The sequence below is a fragment of the Nansenia antarctica genome (assembly GCF_963989245.1).
Source record: "Nansenia antarctica genome assembly, chromosome: 1".
Classification (NCBI taxonomy): domain Eukaryota; kingdom Metazoa; phylum Chordata; class Actinopteri; order Argentiniformes; family Microstomatidae; genus Nansenia; species Nansenia antarctica.
Window position 1 is genome coordinate 47,845,909 of NC_137674.1, and position 16,608 is coordinate 47,862,516.

Sequence of the window (16,608 nt, forward strand, 5' to 3'; positions counted from 1 at the left end):
GGGCCTGGGCCGTCACCACACAGAGGGCGGAGCCCAGCAGACGGTTCTAGGTGGAGGAGGAAGAGAGGACACGTAACGGAGTTGGTCGAACACTGAGCTGGAGTGACGAGACTGAAAGGAGTGAAGTTGTCAGACACATACAGATAACAGATACAGAATCATGAAGTATATTGTCGGACTAAAGACAGACAGACACTCAAACTGAGGGATGGAACAGTACCACATAGTCTACCTGTTATTACAGTGGTCTTACACCGGGGGAGGCTGGTGGAGGAAGGGATCGGACGACGACGGGCTCATGGTAATGTATGGAATGGAATAAGGAACGGTATCAAACACACATGCTTTCACGCATCACAATGAGCCCCGTCCTCTGCCTGCTCCCATCTACCTCCACCAGCCTCCCCCCCTGTCTTACACTCTTAGAACCATGTCCACAGCGAGGGTTCCACGTCGCACAACAAAAAAAAGAGGGTTTCGCCTAAAGCGACGACGAGGCAGAAAAAAACGTCGGTTCTCGCTATGAGCCTTGTTTCTGTTCTGAGAGCGTACCTGCAGCTCCATCTGCTGGCTCTGGATCCACTCCAGGTGCTGCAGCCTCTGCTGGGTCAGAGTACTGAGCTGGTCCTCCAGCTGGGCCACGCGCTCCGAGGCCCTCCCCTCCCTGCTCCCCTGGGCCTCCGGGGCCCGGCACCACGGGGGTCTGTCTGCCTCCAGCAGCCTCTGGAGACCCTCAGACATTTGGGACACACGCGCCTCCATGTCACTCTGAGCCTGGAGGACACAAACAAAGAAACACACGCAAGCACACGTGCAAGCGCAAGCGCACGCGCACACACACAGACACAGACACACACAGACACACAGACACAGACACAGACACACAGACACACAGACACACAAACACACAAACACACACACACACACACACAAAACCATGAGTGATCCTAAGATAAAGGTGCAGAAGTATTCTGTGTTTTCCAGAACAGCAGTGTTGATGCTGGGAGGGGTTTAGCCCAGCGAAAGGTCTCCCCCTCTCTCACATCCTTATCTCCAATGGACCCAGCAGGAGGAGACCAGTGGACTAGTTCCCACACTACCTTGATGAGGGGTACTGTGGCAGCGATGGCTGCAGCCGTGACCACCGCCGCAGTGGAGGCCACCCCCTGGTCCCCCGGGTGGGGGCCAGAGGGGAGAGAGGCAGGCTGGGGCTCCAGGGTCTGGCTCTGGTCCAGCAGCTGCACCTTCACCTCCCGCCTCAGTGGGGCGCTCTGACACCTGAGAAGCACAGGAAGGGAAGGTCATCATGTATTTGCGTAGTAACATTGTAAAAAAAAAAAATATGAAGACATTTTTATTTTTTATTTTTTTAACATCTGTGATCCAGACGGTAAGAATATGTCAGTGTTCTGCCTGGTGTAACGTGTAGGTTACTGTACGTATGTATGTATGTATGTATGTATGTATGTATGTACAGTATACTGTACTGTATGTATATGAGCAGGGTACCTCTGATTCAGTGCTGCTAGGAGGACACTCTTCCCGCCAGCAGCATATCTGGATATCAACAGGTCAGGACCTGAGGGGCATCACACCGTACTTAGTAATGCTACACAATAGGACACAGTCATAGAATAGAATAAGAACTGAGGGTTCTTACCCTGGTCTCTGGTGTCTTTAGTCTGACCGGAAGATGAGGGCGTCTCCTTTCCATCTTTATTAAGACCCTGAGTTAGAAAAAGACACTATGGTGTGTGAGTTTTCATTGTTTCATACACATGCAGATCAGTGTATCACATGTATAAGGCCAACAACCTACCTGGCGCTCTGTTCTCTGACCTGTACGTGCTGCTGCCGTCTTGCCTCTGTGCACGTAAATCCCTTCTGGATCACACACAGGAGAAGAGACAGAGGTTAGAATTCCAATGACTTATGACCATAGAGATAGATTCAGTTCCACAGCTATGATGACCCTTGTCAAAGGGTTTTGGGGCTCACCTGAGTGTGAGACTGACGGGAGGTTTGCTCGCAGGACAGGAGGGACGTCTGGGAGGTGATGCTTCTGTTTCTTTGTCTGTGTTGGCTTGTCAATCACTGTTGGGTTGTCAATCACTGGCGGCTCGTCACTGGCGAGAGCGGGATCAGTAACGTCGCGACGCAACTTCGTGACCGTTCTTTTGACCTGCTCTGTTCTGTTAGACGTGGTTGACACCGAACCTGAATCTCTCTGTCGGTCGCAGCCCTGCTCATGAAAGTGAATTCTGGTTGAACGAATCAAGACGTCACCGGCATTCGAGCTCGACGTGGATTCATCAAGGTTTCTGGCGAAGTTCACTTGTTCATTTGACCCTATGAGAGTGTGAGCCATGTCTATTCTGGACAGCAACGTTGACAATATGATGTCTCGTTGTTATCAAATTGACTCACCCACCCGCCAGGTGATTGTTGCTCTGTCAATTAATCTGTTTCGCTTCTTCAGGACTTTGAATTTCCCGCTGCGGGCATGTTGACGTCAGCCCGCCAGTGTCAGGGAGTAAAAAAAAAAGAGTTTAAGAAAACAGCATCAGAAAAAGTTCCTGGATAAGTGTCCTTAGGAACAACCGTAAATGAACCGCTAAATGAAAGCAACATACAAGATCAAACCGATGAACACAAAGCACAGCAACTGTTGCTGACAACAATAACTGGACAGGGCTTCCTTGTTTTCTTGTTCGAGGATGTCGTCAACGCCGAGCCGCGTAGTGAAGCTAAATGTCGCCACCTGCTGTCGATAATTGGGGATGCACGAGCGAGAAAACGAATCCATAGATTTAAATATATGTATATTTAAATATATGTAATGTTATTACATGTAATAACAATGCAGAAAGAGCACACCATAACATATATGGATTTGTGTGTGTAATATCCACCAGAACAGGGTTAAACGACTAACAGCGAGGGACTATATCATTATCATAACCTTGTATTACATCGGAGGCTTTATGCAGTGACACTAAATTCACTCTTCTTTGGATTCAACGTCGTTATTTTCGACAAATTGCTTTCAGACTTTGATTCGATAAATATGAATGCTTAATAATTATAAAGTAACAATTTATGACAGCTAACATACTTCGTTTTAAGTGCAGCGATGCTATATTCATACAATATTCTACAAGATGTCAATGTTTGTCGAAACTCAGTTTGTGCTGCAGCGCCCCTTTCACAACATGTCACGTGTCCTTCGGCTCCTGGCTGGGTGAATGACTTCTGCTGTGCTGAGAAAGGTGACAGGTTTCAATGATTTCCTCCCTCGCAACGTGTTTGTCTAAAGCTATGCTGTTTATTCAAGCCTCGATTTGATTTAGCTCCTGCCTGTAGCCTGTACATATTTAACACGCGCAATGTCATCTAATCGTAAAGGTTTTCACCAGCTATTTACAGCTAGTTAGTTAGCGCCGGTAGCTAGCTACTGCAAAGCATCGCTTGTGCAGCATGTTAAACTGTTGAATGATCTGTGACAGGCAGAGCGGTAAGGGTTGTATGAATGTAGGACTCGTGTGTAACATGTATCTCCACTCCAACAGAAACACTGAAACATGGCTGCCCAGATCTCAGAGTCGGACCAGATTAAACAGGTGAGGTTCTCTCTCTCGTCACACTAGTGTAGTATGGTATACTATAGGGCCTACTGTCACCCCCACCCCTGTCTGTCACCCCTACTGATCGGTCCGGTTTGTTTTGACAGTTCAAAGAGTTCCTGGGCACCTACAACAAACTGACCGAGAACTGCTTCATGGACTGCGTGAAGGACTTCACCACCAGAGAAGTCAAAACAGAAGAGGTAAGCCACGTCCTTGATTCCTGCCAGACACTTTAGCCTAGATGTGAATAAGATGATGATGAGTCCGATGATATGGACAGGTGGACCTGATCCTCCATCAGCACTCCTACTCTGGGACTTAGACATCCCAGCCCTGGTGTCTGTGGGGAGACACAGTGACAGCATTATATCACAATATTTCCCTTATGTTGTGAAGGTCATCATTGTGTATGAAGGTTAACATTAGCTCCTTCAGATGCAGCAAAAAAAGCCTTTGCTGTTGCCATGGATATGTACTCTATGTATGATGGTAACTCGTGAGCTTAGAATTATAAGGTTCTATCTCCATTTAGGGTAGTTCAGAGATATTGAGCTTCAAAGCTTTTACATTCCATTATGTTCTGTGAGATGGAACCTTTGTATTTGATTAATTACTAACTAAAAAATGTCAACATTTTAAAAATAACACCACACAGGCATTAATAAACACCTAATGGATCAGATTATGTAAAAAACTCAATTTTGACAAAAATGGAGATAGAACCTTATAATTCTAACGTCACAAACTGTCATCTCTCCCTTCTCCAGAGCACCTGTTCAGAAAGCTGCCTTCAGAAGTACCTGAAGATGACCCAGCGCATCTCCATGCGCTTCCAGGAGTACCACATCCAGCAGAACGAAGCCCTAGCAGCCAAAGCTGGTCTACTGGCCCAGCCGCGGTAGGGATCTGTTACCCCTCCTCCTCCTCCATATGGACAGACAGCCTCACAGTGGCACGTCCTGCCTGGCCACCACACAGCCCCCTGACCATCACGGAGGAGCCAGTGGTGAACCAGGGGATAGATTCTAATGGCAGCCTTCCTAAATCTCTGCTCTGGCCTACCTCCACGTCTCTGGCTGGGGATGATGATGGTGACTGCGTGGACTCTATCCATGTATCTATCCATGTATCCACAGGGCCATGTCAGCCCTCAGACAGAATAGCCCGGGTCATGACCTATCATGTTGTGTTCTGATCCTGGCAAAATGTGACAAACAAAAAAATGATTTACATTTATTTACACAATACATTTTTGTTTTGTTTTTATAGTGTGTAATTTGTGACGTAAGATATTGACGAACTAGAGTATCACTAGTTTGGTGTCTTTTTGCTCTGAATTCCCATTTGTTTCTGTATTGTATTATTAAATGTCTTCTACCGCCCTCTTGTCATATAGCTGTGCACTTCGTTAAACCAGGTTGTTTTCACATCAGCACATACTATACCCCCACTGTCCTCCTGCTTGACCTCTAACAAATATGAAACATTTGCCACCTGTTGGGGATGAACTGTCACTGCATGTGCTAAGACAATACTGACTGGCTGATGTGTGGTGTCGACAGAAGTCCAAATTAGCCCGTAGCCAGATCAGAGACGTGGGAGAGACCCCTGTAATGTGCAGGCAGCTAGCAGTCAACTGTTAATGTTTTGTTTTTCTTTTTTTAAATGGGCACAAGATTGGATTGCTGCAAAGCTTTCAGGATACTCGCATACCTCCTGAAAACCTGTGTGCATATGTGACTAGATCCCTCATCTATACAGACAACATAATCATGAGCCAAAGACCAACGCTACACAAGGAAAATATTTAAAAACTTTATTAGAAATGAAGAGAGCTCTGCTTATTTTACATAATGATACAATGGCTTTGCTCAGGGAAATCCTAATACCTTCTCTTTCCTTCATCCAGGAATCTATGGACAAACTCACCTTTTTAGCAAGGAAGTACATATTCACAATGAAATCAAGTCAACAAAGCATAAAATGTTCTGAATGGTTCCATGTCACTATAGGGTTTGTTCCAGACACACTCTGAAACCCAATGATTCTTTTTATACAGTCTAAGGATGTATGCTAACTTTTCTACCAACTTGACATAGAATAAAGAAAAGGAAAAGGTTTTAATAATATACCGGTACAAAGATGTTTTAAAAAAAATAATATAAATCATTCTTTACAGTTTGTGTAAAATGTATTTTTCAAATACATGGTTTTGGAAGATCTATGTACAAAAGAAACAATCATAGCAAAAACCCCTGGGCTCCACTTAGTACATGTTCCTTAAGCAACAGTTTTATTTAATTGGTCAGAACTTAATGCTGAAAAAATAAAGAATAGAAGTTTAAATTACAACAAATACCAAGTACCAAGGGGAAATCTGAACCCAAGCAAAAAAAAGAAAAGAAAAACTAAATGTAAAGGCCACCAAATTATGGTGTTCCCCAATACAGTCTAGTAAGGGGGTACAACTCATGAGGGGGGAAAAGTGTTGGGCCCAATTGAAAAAGGGGAGAGACATATGTACTGCACAGTAGCTACCCAATTGAAACATCACAGTCAAAATTGGCCTTTAGATGAGCACATGACATTCGTTCAACATGATACTTTCCCACTCTGTGCCAACTGTGGAAGGTTAATGTTTCTATAATTGTAAAAAATACAAAAATGTATCCACTGACAGAATAAATATATTTAACAAGTTGCAAGATACCTTTATTTTACACAAAGTTTCAGGTCTAGAAATCTTTCATTAAATAACTTCACCGCTGTGATATATACTTTTTGAAATTTTCCGTACTAAAATAAAAACTCTGCAATTACATATAAAAAGACAAAATACACTCGCAAAGGAAATTAGTCAACTGAAAACAGTTTTTCCTGTGTTCCACTGTTCAAAACTTTTTTTTCCCCATTTCATTTTTCATTTTTTTCATTTTTTACTTCTTTTCTTAAAAAGAGAGACAACAAAAATAGTTTTTGCATAATTACTGTGCTGACACGCACCTCAATAGTGGAAGACAACAGCTGCAGTTTTCAGTCAACTACATTCCCTTTTGCAATTGGATTTGTCCCACTTTTCCAAAATAGGGCACTCTGCTGCAACGTTTGTACTTTGGCAGTTCTGATGATGGAACACGTGAACAACAGAATTGACCTTTTGTTTTTGCAAAACCATGTCCAGCTGGTTAAGGAGTGACCATGATATCAACGCACGGGGGACCCTTTACAGTTTTACATTGTGTTTGCCGGGTTCTGCTGACAGGGAACAACTTTATTGATTACTACTGCATGTAGATTGGTCCTGGTGGAGGGAGCCAGACGAGGTTTATTTCAGGGTTCTGACAGGAGGAGAGGGAGGGAAGAGAAGTGCCTTGGACTGTTCAAGGATGGAGTCAGAGAGGTTGGCTTGGCTGGGGGAGGGTGGTCTCGTTCCTTACATTCAGCTCACATGGGAAAATCCATTTCCTGACACTGCGACATGTGACTACTACAACAACCAGGAAAAGTGCAGGAAGTGGGAGTGGCCACATGGTGGATGGGATGATGCTGGGGGGGGCTAGAGGACAGTCGAGTGCTTTTGGCCGCTTTCTCTGCCATGTCAGTACGAGTGTCCAGGGGTTCATTCGACAAGCTGAAATATTCAGAACTTCAGATAGAAATGCAGTGTCTAGAACTGACTCATCTGCATGGGATATACAGCAACAGCTGTTCTATACAGACACATTTCCATCTGCACCATTCTGGACGTTTCACCTCGCTGGAAATACCCCAGGAGGGCAGCGGGATGCTGGGAAGGCAGAGGCGGGGGACGTGGCTGGGGCGGAGGCGTGTCATCACCTGCACTCCACAGCCACTGTGTTCTGAGTGGGCGAGGCCGATGATGGACTCATCCCTGTGTCTGAGGAGCCGGATGACGTTGACGCTGTGGTGTGGGACACTGAGGGGGGGAGAGACAGGGTTAGCTAGTTCTATAACACACACACACATGCTACTCAAGTGCAGTGGATATACTAACGAATCATTCAAAGCAAAGTATTATAATAATAATCGATGTACAACCCATGACGTCCTCTAGAACTGTCTTTGACTACCACCATAAAAACCAACAGACCCTAACCCGACAAGGCTGGGTCTAACCCTACAAGGCTGGGTCTAACCCTACAAGGCTGGGTCTAACCCTACAAGGCTGGGTCTAACCCTACAAGGCTGGGTCTAACCCTACAAGGCTGGGTCTAACCCTACAAGGCTGGGTCTAACCCTACAAGGCTGGGTCTAACCCTACAAGTCTGGGTCTAACCCTACAAGGCTGGGTCTAACCCGACAAGGCTGGGTCTAACCCTACAAGGCTGGGTCTAACCCTACAAGGCTGGGTCTAACCCTACAAGGCTGGGTCTAACCCTACAAGGCTGGGTCTAACCCTACAAGGCTGGGTCTAACCCTACAAGGCTGGGTCTAACCCGACAAGGCTGGGTCTAACCCTACAAGGCTGGGTCTAACCCTACAAGGCTGGGTCTAACCCTACAAGGCTGGGTCTAACCCTACAAGGCTGGGTCTAACCCTACAAGGCTGGGTCTAACCCTACAAGGCTGGGTCTAACCCTACAAGGCTGGGTCTAACCCGACAAGGCTGGGTCTAACCCGACAAGGCTGGGTCTAACCCTACAAGGCTGGGTCTAACCCTACAAGGCTGGGTCTAACCCTACAAGGCTGGGTCTAACCCTACAAGGCTGGGTCTAACCCTACAAGGCTGGGTCTAACCCTACAAGGCTGGGTCTAACCCTACAAGGCTGGGTCTTTAGTCAGAGAGTCCCGTCCTGAGGAGGCCGTCTTACCTTCTCTCTCCTTCTTCTTGATCCTCTTCCTCCTGCGGTCGATGGACGCCACCTCAGACTTGAGGGACATGTAGTACTTCCTGATCTCCTGCAGCTTGTCCTGCAGGAAGGAGATCCTCTCCCCACTCGACATGGTGTCTAGCTCATCTGTTCAGAGAGGGAGAGAGCGAAGGAGGGAGAGAGGAGAGAGGTTACTGGAATGATCTCAAGTCAATAATAGGGCATTCAAGTGCTCCTCAAAAACATTTTAGCACAGGAGTTCCCTATTGGCTAAATCTGATCTCTGGAAATCTCTGAGATTACATTAAATATTCAGCTAATAGGTCTCAGTGAAGCATACTTTCAAAGTATTTAAAGATAAACAGTATATTACAATATAATACAAGCATCTTCATCTGTATAACAGCTGGTGGAGGTAGAAATGGGAGGATGGGCTCATTGTAATACATGGAATGGAATCCTGAAACAAGCCTCTGGTCAAGCCTTCAGTACCTGACAATAGTCAGTGTGCTAGTCATCACCAACCTGTTTTATTCTCTACCGCCATGTCATGTAAAAACACTATTGACACAATCATCAAATGAAGTGTAAAAAAGGACCCGTGACGAGGAGACGTACTGAGCGGGAAGGTCCACTTGTAGTTGCGCGGGGAGGGGAAGCCCTGCTTGTCTTTGTGCTTGTCCTTCTCCAGGTCTTTACTGTGTGGAGATAGCTTGTCCTTCTCCAGGTCTTTACTGTGTGGAGACAGCTTGTGGCCTTTAGACAGGGAGTGTTTGACGGGCGTCAGCTTACTGGGCGTGTCCATGACAGCCAGGTCCTCACTGTCACTGCTGTGGCCTGGGGAGGGGAGACCACACACACACACACACACACACACACACACACACACACACACACACACACACACACACACACACACACACACACACACACACACACACACACACACACACACACACACACACACACACACACACACACACACACACACACACACACACACACACACACACTTTATTTAGGTGCAGCCCAAACAAGACAACCGTAACCAGGGGTTCCGTTAACCGACAATTGTCCACCATTTATCGATTTTTAGTGTTGAAGGAAAAATTCCAAATGCCATCCGTCATTTTGACAGAGAAATATTTGGCCGCAAAATCACTAACTACACTTCAAGCCTGCCCTTTCAGTACTGCCTTGCTGTGACCTAACTGGTGCCGCCATGACATTTGACACTAAATCCATATCATCCTTACCAGTCCTCTCCGGTCCACATTATCAGGCCGGTATGCCGCCTTCATTCTGTTGCATTCCTGCTGATTTTGCAGTGAAGCTAATTTTTGCTTGAAGTGCTACTTCTCTCACCATCCCCCTCTTAAAAAACTCACGATAGGGTGACACTTTCGTTTCGGTTTTGTGAACAAGACAACAACCGTGAGTTGTAATCATGTAAGGTCGTTGATCTGTCACGGTAACTTCTCAGCCATTTAACCTGGGAGGATGTTGCAGCAAACTATGTAGAACACGACTCCTCTAATGGTTCTAATAATTAGTTGGGCAATCATTCAGGAGAGTTTGGTTGAAAAGATCTCCCATCAGGGGATGTTTGGAGGCACCGAGCCCTGATATCAGTAGACATGGAACTAATAGAACAACGGATACAAATGAACCAGATTTTCACATCTGACATGTGGAGAGATCAAGATTTATTTTACAGGAACCCTAGACTATAAAAGCCAAATCCCTTAATCCTAAATAAAGCTCAGGGATACCCAAAGCATTACACACACACACACACACACACACACACACACACACACACACACACACACACACACACACGCACACACAACACTGCAGTGCTTACCGGCTCCATTCTTCTCCATCTTGGACGTTGTGCTTGGCCGTTTCTGGTTGCGTTTCTGCTTCTTGGCAGAGGAGCTGCTGTTACAGTCCATTAACCTCTTCTGACCTGCGGGACCAGAGAGAAGGTTAGTGAATACCAACACTCAGGTCAACAACAGGGTTAAGCTTCTAGAGAAACATCTATCAACTGTGAAACCCACCACACACAGCAAGCAAAACATGTAGGAAACCTTTCTAAAACCATGACTGTGCACATTGTGCTGTGACGAAGGAGCTCGCTCTGAAACGCAGCCCAAAAAAACAACAACACATCTTTGACAGGACCAAGTTGCTGCCCAGAACCTCTTCCCTTGACTTATAATGATACTCTACTGCACGACAAGACATGTTTACATGACCACCGCAGCAACGCTGGGTAACACCTGTGTCATGTGAGCCCCCACCTCTGTCCTTGGTGTCCCTCTCCTGCAGAGACAGGCTGGAGTTGCTGGAGCTGGTGCTGGCGTCGAAACAGTTCGCCGACGACTCGTTCTCACAGAGCCCCTCCTGGGACTCCCCCGCCACGCTGTCCACCTCGATGGTCACGTCACTCTCGCTCTTGGTGCTGTGGGACTCGTCTGGGCTGGGGTCCGAGGTGGGGGAGGGGAACACTCTGGAAGAGGGGGCGCCGGCGGAGGACGGAGGGTTGTGGGGGGCGTGGGAGGCCATGGAGGCGGGGGGCTGCGGCTGCAGCAGGACCGTGGGTTCCCTCAAGCTCATGAGCAGCTCTTCTGCCGAGGGACTCTTCTCCTTCTCGTCCAGGTCGTCTAGGTCCACCTCGTGGCACACCAGCGCCTCGGGGCCTATCTGAGGCATCAACTCGTCCACGGGGTCCGAGCCCGTGTGATGCTGCTCCGCCGTAGGGCCCATACCTCTGCGAGGGGGCTCGTCCCGACACTGCACCTCCAGGGTGAGAGAAGGCATCTCCACCTTGACCTCCTGCTCTTTAGCAGCCGACAGGCGCTCCTCTCCCCGGTCTTTCTGCCCCGCGGGGTCCGACCTCCTCAGCCGCTCCTCTCCTTTCTGGCCCGACTCGGCCCTCCTCTCCATGTCCGACCTTTTCAGGGGCGAGGGCGTCTTGGGCTCGGGCCGTTTCACAGGCGAGGGCGTCTTGGGCGTCTCCTCCCTCCGGTCCAGACGGACCTTCTTGTCCGGCGTCCTCTGCTCCGTGGCCTTGCGCTTGGTCACGACGCTGCGCTCCTCCCTGCAGAACTCCTCCTCTGTGGCCGAGTCCGTGTCGGAGCCCGAGGGCTCGGGGAGGTGCTGGGCGGGCAGGCAGTGGAGCACCACCATGGGCTCCTGGTCCTGCCTCTTCAGGCTGCGGGAGCAGGGCGACGAGGACTGGGACTGGCTCTGCTCCATCTCAGTGTGGTTGGGGGTGGTGTTGGGGGTGGGGGTGGGAGTTGTAGTTTTAGTGGGGGTTTCAGAGCCGGGCTCCCTGGTGGTGTTGTTGTTGCTCCGTCGTCCTTTAGGCCGAGGGGACCTGTCTGGGGGGGGCTGGGCAGGCAGCACAGGCCTGCAGGGGGACTTGGGGGTGTCCTCTTCCTTGGGTCTGTCAGGCTCAGGGGACATGGGCACGGCCGCTGCCGCTGGCGGCTCCTCAGCCTTCTCTGGCTCTCTCCTCTCTGGAGGAGGTTTCTCCCTCTCCCTCTCCTCCTCCTTCTCCTCTTCCTGTATCTGAGGGTTGCGAGGCAGCTCTGCCTCTACTGCCGATGCTGCTTCTGCTTCAACTGCTGCTGCAGCGGCTAATGCTGCCACCGCGGCTGCAGCCGCCTCTGCTCTTGCGACCGCCTCAGCTCTGGCGGCCGAGGCCCTCCTGTCCTCCTCTTCCTCCAGCTTGCGAGCCGTAGCTGGGTCCGTCCTCTCTGCCCACGCGGGCTTCTTCTCAGGCGAGTCCTCTGATTCGCTGTCCTCAGACGAGTTGCCTGATTCTTCTAAGAGAGGGGGGCCAATAAAAAACAGGATTTGAATGCCATTCAAATCTTTCCATAATTATCTATTAACTTCCAAATACAAAGTAGCTAATCCTCGGATCAGAAATGGGACATCATAACCATAGTTACCAAGAAGTTACAAAGGAATCTGAACAGAAGGACGGGCCAGTGAAATAATCATAATCCAGAATTATTGCCGAATTTCATTTCAGTCTGAGAACTTATCTGACCGAACCGCACCTCTGGGACCGTATCACACAGGTTCTCCTGGTACTTCTGTTTAGACTCCTTGTACAGTGACAGACAACAGTATGTGTATGAAAAGGTCCTCTCAAACTTACCATTGGATTCCTCCTTATCAGAGTCATACATCCCTGAGGTTCTCCTGGTCCGCCGACGAGGGGTCCCTGTAGAGGAAGGAAGGAAGGAAGTAGGAAGAAGAGACAGAGGAAAAGAGCAGAAGGAGGGGGAGAGAGACCCAGTCAACAACTGAATAATGAGATTAATGTATCTGGGTTTGCGGAGAACACACAGCATGCTGCCCGCTGGTCTATATACTGTACAGCAGTGGAGGTGGAAATCAGAGGACGAGCTCATTGTAGTCATCACACATGTTTGATACCATTCCATGAATTACAATGAGCCCGTCCTGCGATTTCTCCCTCCACCAGCCTCCCCTGGTCTCTCACCCTCTCCCTCCACCAGCCTCCCCGGGTCTCTCACCCTCTCCCTCCACCAGCCTCCCCTAGTCTCTCACCCTCTCGCTCCACCAGCCTTCCCTAGTCTCTCACCCTCTCCCTCCACCAGCCTTCCCTAGTCTCTCACCCTCTCCCTCCACCAGCCTCCCCTGGTCCCCGGGTCTCTCACCCTCTCCGTTGGGCAGGGTGGACGTGTCCGAGGGCCGGCTGCTCTTGCTGCTGGACCGCCCCTCGCTGCTGGGGGTCTTGGACACGCTCCGGTTGGCACTGGGGGGGGTGGTTCTCATCGGAGGACGGCCGCGCTTCATGTTCATCTTGGACTGCTTGTCCTCCTCCTTGTCATCTTCGTCTTTGTTCTGGGGAGGGAATGACGGCAGAACATACGGGTGTGACTGGACTATTCCTAAACAAGTCTGGATCAAATGGAGCTACTGAAAGGTGTTTCTCACCTTGACTTTCTTTTTCTGTTTCCTTTTTGTTCCGCCCTTGTCCACGGGCCAGATGATCCTGTCTGCTTTCACCCACTCGTCATACCTGGGGGGGAGGAGGGGTCCAGGGGCACGTTTATGACTAATATTATACAGATCTAATAACGGACTGCTTTGTCTAGAAAGCCAGTCTAAGACAGCACTTGTCTACAACGCTAAGCTTTAAGTCTGAAGGGACGTCAAATGTGGAACAGCCGACAAGCAGGCAAATTAGGAATACTGTCCTTTACAACACAGCAAATCATAAACAAACATGGCAAACACCTTCCCTGCCCCGGAGTGAGGGAGGAGCCCTGTGGTGCACCTGATCTCACCTGACGTTCCATCCATAGTAGTGGACCAGATAGACAGCCTCGCCGTCGTCAGACTCCGTCTTCTTGATGTTGGCCTCGTAGATCTTCTGGGTCTTTCCTCGGCCGTACTTCACCTTGACCTTTGTCCCCGTCAAACAGTCGTCGTCTCCCTCCTCATCCTCACCTCTGTGGACACACACACAGACACGTCAAACAGAGCCTCGCAAACCCTAAGGAGAAGAATAGCGGCGCTAGAATGGTGGCTACAGCTGCATGGGAGACAGACCTCGTTCCCTTAGCTAAAGCCTCCCGTACGCATCAAACCGGAAAGGTCAATGGTTATTAAAGGTTGACTGTGGACAATTATATCGTAACAGAGGTGATAAGAGTTTGCGTGTTACTGCCAAGAAGTTCACATCAAGCAAGGTGCTTTTCACCCCGTCACCGTTCAATCCAACACTCTGTGGTGGTGCTTTCACTAGTTTATGCAAAAGCCAAGTTTCTTACACTACCAACATCACACGAAAGAAAGCCATGAAAGCCAAAGTTTGCCCAACAACATATATTGAGCAGCTAGCTTCAGAAGAAAACTGTTTGAAGAGGTCAAAGCCCGAAGGCTCTTTGAAACAAACACACAGCTTTGTGATCCAGCATCTCCTGAGTCCTGAGCTCCTCTCTACAGATCTGTGAGAAACAAATGATGTATGTAGCAGCACAGAGAGAGGCTCACTACAGCCCTTCAAACCATGGCCCTCAGATCAGTCAAGAAACACACTACTCAATAGCTAGCTATCCCTAGCTATCAATGATGCCCACACACATGCAGCATGCAAACACCAACGAGGTAGCCCTAAAAGAAACAAGACTTGATTCACGTACACAAAACCATCCTTTCACAATATCCATTCATTTAAAGGAGCATGGCGGAAATCTGACACCTCTGGCAAAAGCGGCAACATTTTGTTCCAAACAACATAGTCCTTTAGAATAATATAACACCCCCAAAATGGACTTTAGTTGTTGCTTTTCTGCTTGCGGGCACGATGAGCAGCCATCAATCAAAGAGGCAGCCACCAGTGACAGAAAGGCAAAAATCGGTGAGTCCGCTCCTAGAACCCCCCTGGCCAGTAACAGCATGCTGTTAGGCAGGACACGCCATGTTAGAAAGTAAATGAAATACTTCTTTCCAGGGATCTCATCCCATCAAACAGTCATCACAGCCATTAGGAAGCTGTTAGAAAGCTTGAATGTTTCATCCTGGACCTTTAAAATTGCCCTACATAAATATACAAGAGGAGCTTCTACAAATAAACTCAAATAAATGTACCGTATTTTCCGCACTATAAGGCGCACTTAAAAGCCTTTAATTTTCAAAAAAAACGACAGTGCGCCTTATAACCCGGAGCGCCTTATATATGGATCAATTGGTTAATTTGTTGATCCATACTGGTTGTACACGGCGCTCAAGGCGCTCTGTCAAAATGTTTCAGTACGACTGGTAAACTACAAAGCCGCACCGCTTGCAGCATTACGGTAATCAGTAAACACCGGTATACTGTGCTTACTCACAGTCCCACACCACAAGACCCCAAGTAAAGAAGACTAAACAGAGTTTCCGAGGGAACAAAGTGAGATTCTTGGTGCTTTCAACTTGAAGTTTTAAAGTACCCACTCGATATAATAAACAACAGTTTAACGATCACTAAACACTTATCATTTGTGTATTGGATTCATTATTCTCGTTTGCCGGAGGCTACCGGTAAGGGAGGGTTGACTTGTAAACATAGTTTCGTTTTAGCGCGTGTTCAAAAGCAAGAACTGTGTGTTCATCTAGTTATGTGTAGTTATGTGTTTTTAGCATGTCGATGTTCTCCCAGTATGTTGTCATGTTATTAAAATACAGTTTAGACCTTCGTAGCGATGTGTTTTGTTAGCTGTTAGCCGCTAGCAGCGTTTGTTGTGGTTTGGTCAGAGTCACTTTTCTCCCATTCAGTGTTTGAGGTGAACCAACATTCAAATACGCCTGTCGTGTTCAATCTTTCTCTGATTTGAATGTATGACACATCATTTGAAAGCTTACAATCTGTAGTTTAAGCATGTGTAAAAACTGAAAAAGTACGTTGCACATTTCACCAGGAGCTGTCACATATTGGTTGTTGGTTATAATTGTATAGCCTATTGGTTGTTTTCTGGTGTTGTTTTGCTCTGTTTGTAGTCTACTTGATGTATTTTTATCAGCTGTTAAATCACCACAGCGGTTAATCCACTAATAGAGATAATAGCAGATTGAAAATGCTTGTAGCTAACTACTCTATATCTCGTGGTTGCAGCTATTGCGAATTGCTATTCACGCGAGTCAGCTGTGAATCACCGCAGGTCCTTGACGCTTGTTGCAAAAATGGATGACGAACGGCTGATACTTGAGGTGGAAAAATATATATTTTTGACAGTGGAGCAGGTAGAACGTTGACGGTGACAACGCTCAGGTGGAGCTTGGACAACGGGAAGTTGACACAACACCGATGGAGAGGTGACGCAACGCAGTAGGTGGAGCTTGGGCGTAACGCAACCCCAGTCAAACGTTTGACTGCAGTATCTATTCTATGCGCCTTATAATCCGGTGCGCCTTATAATCCGGTGCGCCCTGTATATGGAAACAGTTCTAAAATAGGCCATTCATTGAAGGTGCGCCTTATAATCCGGTGCGCCTTATAGTGCGGAAAATACGGTAATAAATATAGCTGCAGATAATCAGAGGTGGTGGTTAATGTCACCTCACAACATATCCATCCAGCCAACAACTCTATCACCATATTGATCCAATCCAACCGTA

General features: G+C 47.8%; 2 protein-coding genes across 3 annotated transcripts in view; one reads left to right on the forward strand and one right to left on the reverse strand.

The window, feature by feature from the left end:
* Window positions 1-3,218: 3,218 nt before the first annotated feature.
* Window positions 3,219-5,008, forward strand: timm9 (translocase of inner mitochondrial membrane 9 homolog). 2 transcript variants are annotated; one of them, XM_080550358.1, is made up of 4 exons: window positions 3,219-3,269; window positions 3,570-3,620; window positions 3,731-3,826; window positions 4,394-5,008. In XM_080550358.1, the coding sequence occupies exons 2-4, from the start codon at window positions 3,582-3,584 to the stop codon at window positions 4,526-4,528; spliced, it is 270 nt and encodes an 89-aa protein (XP_080406484.1). In that variant the 5' UTR covers window positions 3,219-3,269; window positions 3,570-3,581; the 3' UTR covers window positions 4,529-5,008. The 2 variants fall into 2 exon arrangements, with proteins under 2 accessions (XP_080406484.1, XP_080406483.1); XM_080550357.1 differs by lacking the exon at window positions 3,219-3,269 and having other exon boundaries at window positions 3,277-3,620.
* Window positions 5,009-7,407: 2,399 nt separating this feature from the next.
* arid4a (AT-rich interactive domain 4A) overlaps window positions 7,408-16,608 on the reverse strand; it is a gene marked incomplete at its 5' end in the record, with an annotated part of 29,598 nt that continues 20,397 nt past the window's right edge. Inside the window, 9 exons of the mRNA XM_080550219.1 lie at window positions 7,408-7,563; window positions 8,458-8,604; window positions 9,076-9,294; window positions 10,325-10,429; window positions 10,767-12,296; window positions 12,638-12,703; window positions 13,164-13,350; window positions 13,444-13,528; window positions 13,797-13,961. Of these exons, the coding sequence (XP_080406345.1) occupies window positions 7,460-7,563; window positions 8,458-8,604; window positions 9,076-9,294; window positions 10,325-10,429; window positions 10,767-12,296; window positions 12,638-12,703; window positions 13,164-13,350; window positions 13,444-13,528; window positions 13,797-13,961 (2,608 nt within the window). The 3' untranslated portion in view covers window positions 7,408-7,459. The remainder of the gene's footprint in view (window positions 7,564-8,457; window positions 8,605-9,075; window positions 9,295-10,324; window positions 10,430-10,766; window positions 12,297-12,637; window positions 12,704-13,163; window positions 13,351-13,443; window positions 13,529-13,796; window positions 13,962-16,608) is intronic.